This window comes from Panthera uncia, assembly GCF_023721935.1.
Source record: "Panthera uncia isolate 11264 chromosome A1 unlocalized genomic scaffold, Puncia_PCG_1.0 HiC_scaffold_17, whole genome shotgun sequence".
NCBI classification, from domain to species: Eukaryota; Metazoa; Chordata; class Mammalia; order Carnivora; family Felidae; genus Panthera; species Panthera uncia.
Genome location: NW_026057577.1, coordinates 103,036,305 through 103,046,385, shown reverse-complemented (window position 1 = coordinate 103,046,385; position 10,081 = coordinate 103,036,305). Strand labels below are relative to the sequence as shown.

The 10,081-nt window shown below is 41.3% G+C and overlaps 1 protein-coding gene across 1 annotated transcript in view; it reads right to left on the bottom strand.

Annotated features, from left to right (window-relative positions):
• The window catches only part of RNF145 (ring finger protein 145), a 58,415-nt gene extending 49,930 nt beyond the window's left edge, over positions 1–8,485 (bottom strand). Inside the window, exons 1-2 of the mRNA XM_049647876.1 lie at positions 8,413–8,485; positions 2,739–2,941 (exon numbers count right to left, since the gene is read on the bottom strand). Of these exons, the coding sequence (XP_049503833.1) occupies positions 2,739–2,922 (184 nt within the window). The 5' untranslated portion in view covers positions 2,923–2,941; positions 8,413–8,485. The remainder of the gene's footprint in view (positions 1–2,738; positions 2,942–8,412) is intronic.
• Between the last annotated feature and the right edge of the window lie 1,596 nt (positions 8,486–10,081).

Below are 10,081 nucleotides of genomic sequence, written 5' to 3'. Positions count from 1 at the left end.
CCTCCCTCCCACCCCCCATCAACCCTCAGTTTGTTCTCAGTTTTTAACAGTCTCTTATGTTTTGGCTCTCTCCCACTCTAACCTCTTTTTTTTTTTTTCCTTCCCTTCCCCCATGGGTTTCTGTTAAGTTTCTCAGGATCCACATAAGAGTGAAACCATATGGTATCTGTCTTTCTCTGTATGGCTTATTTCACTTAGCATCACACTCTCCAGTTCCATCCACGTGGCTACAAAAGGCCATATTTCATTCTTTCTCATTGCCATGTAGTATTCCATTGTGTATGTAAACCACAATTTCTTTATCCATTCATCAGTTGATGGACATTTAGGCTCTTTCCATAATTTGGCTATTGTTGAGAGTGCTGCTATAAACATTGGGGTACAAGTGCCCCTATGCATGAGTACTCCTGTATCCCTTGGATAAATTCCTAGCAGTGCTATTGCTGGGTCATAGGGTAGGTCTATTTTTAATTTTCTGAGGAACCTCCACACTGCTTTCCAGAGCGGCTGCACCAATTTGCATTCCCACCAACAGTGCAAGAGGGTTCCCGTTTCTCCACATCCTCTCCAGCATCTATAGTCTCCTGATTTGTGTGTTTTGATTTTTTTAACATACAATAAATGTATAAATACATTACTAATTTTTAAAAAGACTTTTAAAGATGTATTTAAGGGTGAAAGTTTATAAACTGGAACATTATGTAAACACTCCTTAATACTTTGACCCAGACGTTACTCTAACCAAAAAACTGCTCAAGCTGTAACTATCTACTCATGTAATCACTGAGTTAATTCTACCATAGCATGTAATAAGTGTATTTAAGAAGACTCAGTTGAATTCCCAAAGTTATAAGCCAGAGTATGAATTTCAAATGTATTAAAACCCACTCAACTTCTAAAATTAATGTTTCTGATTATTAGGCAGCTGTTTTTAAAATAAATATTTCAATCTACTCAGAAATAATATATGTGATAAGCACATTTTTTAAAGCACAGTGTGAATTATTCTGCTGATTAAGCTAAAAATCTAAGCCAAGTACCCGATTGTTCTTCTACAACAGATTGGAATTATTTTCCATGAATTGGCTAACACACAAAGCTTTTAGTAAAGGGCTGAGAATTATAGTGCTTTGCAGCATAAAAGAACATTCTCATTTCAAAGAATTTCCCAAGGTAATGCCATCTAAGAGAGATGAATTTATTGTACCCAGATGTTTTACTTCTAGTGCACTGCCTTTTCTACTATACTTCTTCCCACAATGGCTTACTTGGGAATCTCTTAGAGATGTAAGGGGTTTTCAGGGCTGAGCTTTGGAACCCAAAAAGTCCTTCCATAGATAAAAATAAATCTCACTGAGACAGGACAAACCCTTCACAATTCTATAAAATATATACTTCTTGATGGACAACTCTAATAATAATATTATTAAACCACTATCATCAAACCACATCTTGAGTTATGTTATAGTAATGCCAAATGAAACATTATTGCTATGATTACATATAAACCAAAAATTAATCTAAAAATCAAGGATCATGGGGCGCCTGGGTGGCTCAGTCGGTTAAGTGGCAGACTTCGGCTTAGGTCATGATCTCACAGTCTGTGAGTTCAAGCCCCGCGTCGGGCTCTGTGCTGACAGCTCAGAGCCCGGATCCTGTTTCAGATTCTGTGTCTCCCTCTCTCTGACCCTCCCCCGTTCATGCTCTGTCTCTCTCTGTCTCAAAAATAAATAAACATTAAAAAAAAAAAATTTAAAAAAAAAATAAATAAATATCAAGGATCATCACTGTCATACTAGATGAATTTTTACCTGTTTCCTGCCTGTATTTCTTTTCCTTATTTTAAGATTCTAATTTTTTTTTTTTTTTAATGTTTATTTTTGAGAGAGAGAGAGACAGAGCTTGAGCAGGGGAGGAGCAAAGAGACAGGGAGATACAGAACTGGAAACAAGTTCCAGGCTCCGTGCTGTCAGCACAGAGCCCGACATGGGGCTCAAATTCACGAACTGTGAGATCATGACCTGAGCCAAAGTCGGAGGCTTAATCGAGTGAGTCAACCAGGCCAGGTGCCCCTTGAGATTTTATTTTAAGTAATGTCTGCACCCAACATGAGGCTCAAACTCACAACCCCAAGATCAAGAGTAGCATGTGCTACTGACTGAGCCAGCCAGGTGCCCTTCCTGCTTGTATTTCTTGACTTCTACCTCTTTAACCTCAACATTACTTTAACCACTAACTCCAAATCATATCAATTATATTTCAAGGAATATATATATTTTTAATATTACAAATGTCATTTCCAACATTTCATTTAACTGAAATAAATGCCTTATGTTCCATTGATACTAATGTTCTGGAACAATAAAGAATATTGCATTTAGGAAGCCTCCCTTCTTTGTTACTAACAAAACCCTTAATAGACAAATTAGAACAGACCAAATGTCTGGAAAATTTGTTCTCATTTACATTTTATCATATTAAAATCTAAAATGTTTTCTTCTGCCTTCTAGTTTCATCCAGTAAAATAAACCCAAAACTGTCTGTTCTCCTCTAGCCCTAATAATTCATATGCAATGGTAAGACATATTACAAACAAGATTCATAAACATTCATCAATGACTGTATCACTGTCATTTCAACGTAACCAAACCTCATTTTACTAAAATTCAAAATCATCTTACAAAGATATAAATCAGAATGCTCACTAACAGATTAGCAAAGGTGATATAGACACTTACCTACATAATGCATATTAAGAGCCAAATACTTATACTGGAAAAGAGGGTTGTTACTGAGGCTACTTCTTTGGATCTGCTGGAAGAAGGAGCTGACATCCCATCTGTACAGGACATCCAACAGCATGATGCTTGGCACCCTCAGGGCCACATTTAACACTGCCTCCAGTTTTTCCTTTGCAGCCATGTTTTTTCTTTGAGCAGACCTAAAATTCAGGAGATATAACATATAAAAAAAATAAGTCACCTCAAACAGCTTCTAGATATCCTCTTAGGAATCTAATGGATTGCCATATCTATACAAACACTACATGACAATGTATAAAACTCCTCAGCCACAGCTACTACTTCTAGGCTTTGATGAAGCAATCTTTATATTGGGTTTTCACACTGACCCTTCCTTACAGGTCTTCCCAGTCTGCATAAGTGGTAAGGCCTCAAACTTTATTTTTAAAAGCTTAACTCCAACTCTAGGCACTAGCAACAAAACACCCTAATAATACTACAGCTTTTGTCCAATTAACTTGAAAGGAAAAATTCACTCCTATAAAAGTGAGATTTATGTAGGTCTTAAAAAAGAGCAAAATTTAACTGATTAAAAAAAAAAAGCCTAAGCTATTCAATAAAAATTTGCTAACTACACATTTAGTTTGCAGCATCTCAAAGACTTATCCTTTTCTATATTACTTGCAATCAAAATTGAAGTACTGAATTTACATGATGTAGATACAATTCAGAGAAACTCACGATACAGGTAAAGAAAACATTGTTCACCATATTATTTCCTTGAATCATTAAACTCTTCATTTGATATTCCCATAATCTGCCTTCAAAGTGGGAAACAATTGCAACATCAAATTCTTCCTGTGATATACAGATACACTGGCACATGGAGTCTGCAGCCCCTGTCTGTGCTCAGCTGTTGATGACTAGTACGAATAGAATTAAAAAAAAAAAAAAAAAAAAGGAAATGAAAGATCTCCAGGACAATCTATTATTTAGAAGGACAATTCTGTGCAACACTGCTTTGTATGACAGTACTGCAAATTAATCCAAGGAATTATAAGAATCAGGCAAACAAGTGTGTTAAAGACAATTTTAAAAGTAATGATAATTCTGGATTGTTGGCTCTGACAATATCCTTTTAAGAATTTTGCTGAGAAAGCTAAACACATTTCCAGCTTTGGCAGTAATCTCAGACATTACAGGACAAATGAAAACATTTATTTCTGAAGAAAATTACAGTGACAGATTACTATGCTATGGTTAAATATTTGTCAGTATTTCCATTTTACCCTCTAATTTTCATAGCTTGCTAGCTCAGTTTAAAAAAAAAAAAAAAGAGCTCAACTTGGCAAACCATTAATAGAAGTTTGTCAATCACTGAAAAACTGATACATTATATCAATCATTGAATGATCATAAATCATTCCCATTACTTAAAAGTTATCCTAAGAATGCACAATTAACATATTTTTTAATAAGTATTGTAATTGTGATTACTTTAAATGAACAAGATCACTTTAATAATTTTCCTACATAAGAAATAAATATTGTCAGAATTAAAACCTAACCGTTGTGTCCTATGGGGGGAAAAAAAGCACTGAAAAATAAAAACTCTACTCAACATTTAGTGCAAATTACACCATTCAGGAATTTCAATTTCTCAAAGCTCATGAGAGAAAAAAAAAATCTTGAGAAGAAATAATACCAAAATATCACATTAACATCCTTCCAACAATAAGGCTAAGGTGACTTTTATTTCCTTTTCTGTTTGCCAAATGTTGTAGAATATTATTGGGGATTAAAAAAAGAAATTCTTTATAAAAAGTATAATATGCCTAAGCTATCTAGATGACTTAAGGAAATATATAGAACATAACTACTTACTAAGGTGGTCAAACAGATAAACAGTCAAACTCAGTTGGGAGTTTATTTCAAAGTACACGAATAATGGATTTTTCTCACAAAACACTAGTCCTGTGTGAAAATCATTATGGACTAAGATAACAATATCACTGACAGGCTTTATACTATAATGGAATATACTTTTTTCATATTCTAGAATCCAATATAAATCACTACTGCTTTTGTAGGGACTATTACTAAGTTAGTACTTGTGGTCCATATTTATTTCATCTGAGTTAGAGCCTTCCTCCTTTTTTAATGTTTTGCTGTTTTTACATGTACCCATTTTTACCATTTATTGCAGCTCTCAAAGGGGTAAAGAAAAAAAAATTTTAAGTAAACCAATAACCACTCCTGCATCAAGATATGAAATCAAGATACGAACAACTAACATGAAAAAAAATCTCAATTCTTCTGGAGATTCAACTCTATTACAGAAGAGGGCCATTAGCATAATGGTACAAATTCCCTCTCAATAACCACTATTCCTGCCTCATATAGAAAAAGGGAAATCTTGAGTTCCTAAAGCTCTCAATACAGAATATCCGAGACTGATCCCCAAATTCTACTGCATAGTAAACCCAAGACCCAAATGTCTGAATTAAGGAGGACCTTTTATAGAACGAAATATGCCCACTTAATAACAACCCCACTGCTTATAAACATTTATTTCTGTGAGTTATATTTTAGCAAGTCATTGAAAAGCTGGGCCTGTAAGTGGACATAGAGGAAACAAATTCATGGAAAACCAGATCTAAAATATTACCCACAAAAGCTGTGGAAAGACACATACACATACACATACACATACACATACACATACACACACACACACACACACACACACACACTCCCCAGCCCAACTTTGTGATTTCTAAAGTGTAAGTGCCACATGATAGGGTGATCACCATCACAAATACCACACACTACACTCCGGCACCACACACTAAATTAACATCTAAACAAAATGTGGAAACATTTATCTTGTTTAAAATCACTGAAGTCACTCACATTTGCTAAGCCACTCATTAGAAGCATGAAGTAAAAATGGAGCTTTCTCCCCTGGCATAAAAAGATTATTGTATTTCTATGATGTTTGGTTGAAGCCTAATTTATCTTTTTCCTAGATTTATTATCAGAGCTAATGAGTATATTCCAAGTCAGAGGAAGCTTAAAATTCTCTTAAAATCATAATAATACCAAATTATCCTCAAAAATAAGTAAAGGAGCTGAACGCAAAGATGACACTCCTAAGGCCAAATATTGAAGTTATTTCCTGTCATGTTCAATTACACATATTTTCCCCTCCATGAAAGATTTTTATATGTCCTCCTCGAAATGTTAACAGAACTGGGAAAGTAATATGCCAACACAATGTCTCAGCAAGTAATGTAAACTAAATGTGACTCAAGCTTAAAGATGTTTTACACAGTGAAACACCTTAAAAAAAAAAAATCCCTTCCAAAAATGGCAAAAAACAAAACAAAACAAAACAAAAACTCAACAAAGCTAACCAAAAACAGGACCACAATGATTTCATTAGATGACTTTCCCAGGCTTGGAAGCAGCAATCACTACTTACACAGTAATGTCCTGTACAAGTATAACGTTGCACAGCTCACCATTCATATTTGTGGGTTAGGAAACACAGTCTCATTCTACACCTTCCTGGAAACACTTTGATTTTTGTTTTATGAAGAAATCACACAAATCATCCGGAATATGGAAAATGTATGTTTTTAAAGTAATAGCTTGTCTGTTGAAGAATTAAGAAAAAGAAACGGAAAATGGGATCTTACCAAAAAAAAGAAGGCTATTCATATCTCCTTTTTAAAAAGGCAGGTAAACTCCCTTTTTAAAAAGGCAAATAAAAAATAAGAAATAAATGAGAAAATCATATGACCCAATTTTAAATTCAGTATGATAGATAATTTAAGGCTGAAAGTTTCTACACCTTTCTTCCGCTTCGAAAGAAAAAAAATAAATCACCATTAATCTCCTTTCTTTGTCCAATCCAATGGAAAAAAAAAAAATTCTACCATCTGCTAAAACCAATCTCAAGAAAAATTTTCTGGCTGTCCATACATTAGGATGGTAACCCCTGAAAATGTTATAGGGCAAAGCTAGAGCCTAAAATCATAAGTAAACTCAGCCAAAACTGAGATACCCAGGAGGAGAACGCACCTCTTACATAAGCATTGGCACATGTTTTAAATATAGCTGGTCCTCCCCACTCCCACACTATTGCTAGCTAACTTTGTATGTACCTGGTTTCCACATAAACTACTAGCAATTCTGTGGCTTCTCATCTCCAAAGTGGCAAAGATACAGAATCCACTCTGAATAACAGGACCATCTTTCAACTCTTAAGGAGCCAGACAGAGGGAATAAAAACTGCTCTCTCTGCCATTGGGCGCTCAGCCTGGGTCACGACTGCAGCACCGACAGCTCATCCTTTGGGCATGATTCAAGATTCAGTAGAAGAGCACAGTCCGCATTTTAAAAAATAAAAAGGCACACAATCCTCTCCTTTCCTTTCCAACTAGTTTCCTGTTTACTGCAGACAGCGATGCAAAGCCATCCATTAATCTTTGATGCCTTCTCACTGCAAAGCCCCCTTCCTCTCTCCCCGCACCTCCTCCCCCGCCCTCCACGCCTGCTGATCTCAGCCGCGTTTGAACTATAGTAACCCCAACCCAGCTCGCTGCAAAGCAGGCAGCGCAGCAGCAGGGCCGCTGCCGCCGCGGGGCTAGGGGATTACGTTCGCAAAAACTCTGCCAGTAAAGAGGCCCGTGCCAGGGAGCTCCCCTCTTGTCTGGCCAAGGGTGCTGGCTCCGCGGCGCCACGCACCGAAAAGCTTCCAAAGAAAGACACGGGCCAAGTTCATCATCCCCGAGCAGAAAGGGGACTCATTCCTAAAGGGAAGGCAAGGGTCTTGGGTGGGAAAAGCAAAACAGGAGTGAGGTGGAGAAGGGATGGCAGCCGAGAGAGGACGCGATGGGGACAAAAAGGAAGGGATAGAGAACGCTCTCACAGTGAAAAAGGACAGATGGGATGCAGAGCAAATGGGCCCCCATTCGAAGAATGGCTTGGCAGGCCTTTCCGCACCCCCAAACAACCTCAAACCGCATGAAAGAAGGAAAGAGGAGGCTGAGTTTGGGGCTGCGTAGACCAAAGGATAAGTCAAAAGGAAAGAGGGAGGGAAGCTTAGAAGCAAAGCGGACAAAGACGCAAAAGAGGGAAAGTTGGAAGTGGGAACTAGAGAAAAGGGGCTGGAAAGGAGCACCTAGGAAGGGGCAGCTCAGGAAGCTGCTTAGAAAAGACCTCGAAAGGGGGTCCTAGGGATGCGATGGGGCAGAGCTCAGAGAGAGAGAGCATCTTAGGAATGCCAGGGGAGGTAAGGGATGTCTCCGGGAGGGTGGGCAATTAAGGAGGCGGCGCTCAAGGGCCTGGAGCTGGCGGAGGGGACTCTGTACGGGGAAGGGGGGTGGGAAGGGAGGGCAGAGAGTCGGAGAGAGCTGGTGGGGGGCCAAGAGGTCTGCAAGAGGGGCAGCTGGTTAGGAGGGAGGGGATGCCAGGGGAGAAGAGGGGATGTGGACGCCGCCGAGACTGGAAGAAGGTGGGAGGTGAACCGAGGAAGGGGCGGGGGAGGGGGGAGAGGAAGAAGCCGGCAAAAGGGTGGGGGAGGGGAGAAGGAAGGATGTGGGAAGCGAAGGGGGCGGGGGAGCCTGGATGAGAAGAGGCCAGCTAGGGCGGACGGCTCGGTCACCTCGGGCAGTGGCCTCTCTCCCCGCAGGGCGGCGGCGCCGCCGGCGGGCAGGCGAGCTCCGCAACTCCCCGGCTCTCTCGCCCGCCCTCCCGTTCTTCTCGGGCGGCGGCGGCGGGGGCCGGGACGGCGCGGCTCACAGCGGCGGCTCCTCCGCGCCGGGCCTTGGTTGCAGCGTCTTGGGAGGCGGCGGCAGCGGCGGCGGCAGCGGCCCGACCCGTGCGGTCACCATCGTCCGCGGCGGCAGGCGCTCGCGGGCCGAGCCCCTCAGCAGGCGACGGCGGCCATGGCCTACTGCGCTCGCTCCTCCCGCCCCCGGCGCTCTGCGGCGGCCGCGGTCCGCTCTAGCTCTCTGCGCCTGCGCGCGCCGCGCCGCGCCCCGCCCCCGCCCCCGCGCGCGCGCTCTTGCGCTCACTCACAATCGCACGGGCCGGGTGGTTCCCGCGCCGCCCCCAGTACGTGGGCGGGAGACGCAGTCCTCCCGCGGCCCACGCAGCCGGGCCCAAGCGTCTGTGGAGACGCTTACCACCCCGACCCTTGCACGCACACTGTGACACGCGCCATTCTGACATACGTGCGCTCTCACACTCCTCAAATACCAGAAGCCGCGAACGCTCACACCCACACTCACCTGCTGCGACCACGTGGGAGAATTGGAGGGGCTGATCTTCACCCGGTGCAACCGCAGTAGCAATGATGCCTGAATTTTTTTTAACTCCCTCACTGACTGGGCTAGACTGTCAACTCCATGGCGTCAGGGACCAAGTCTGTGATGGCTCAGCAGTGCCTAGCATAGAATAGGCGCTCCATAAGCCTCTGTTGAATAAGTGACTGGATGCCTGAATAAGTGAATTGAAAACGTTCACTATCTTTAATTTTAAACTTACACCCCTTAAAGAATTTGTTCAAAGAATTTTATTGTAATACGAAATTGAATAGTATTTGTGTGTTGCTTTTGGTCGAAGGTTCAAAATAGAGGTAAGTGGACACACCCCCTTCCCAAGGTGCCCCATTGACCAGCATCCCTACCTTAATTTAAATGGCAATATACCTTTTAGGGCTGGAACTGTTCCCCACTTACCCACAATACAAAGCCTGAAGCATGTCTCACGTGCACAGAACAAATCAAGGATGCTGCTAGTGTTTTTTGCTTTGGCAAGACACCTTATTCCCCAGTTTTTCTAGGACTTCACCGACTCTCTACAAATCCCTCACCCCCTGACACCCCTTCTCCAGGAAACAAAAAATCCTACACTATTCCTTGCTGTGTCTTTGGTCGGTAACTGGAGAGCCTGTAGCTACTAGAAACCAGTCTGGCCTTTGATGTTGGTAGTGCCTATATACACAAAGACACACACCCAGGAGTGGGTAAAATGTTGCAACTATCCTGGATCATCCTGAAATTGTGAAACCTCAACTTCGGCCTGTTACAAGAGAAATTAATGTATTTCAATGTAGATCTCTGTGTTGGGGGCCTTCCTTGGAAATTCAACTCTATGGCCTCTGTGCTTTAAACATAAATCTCCAATACCTCACAACCTTTGTATCTTGCTAAAATTGTAAAAGAAAGCTTTCCTAGAGGCATCTGACATTCAAATTCTGAGTAACTTCCCTTCCACTAGTTTGATAGCTCTATAGAAATGAAGTTTTAAAAATTTCTGGGAAGTATGTT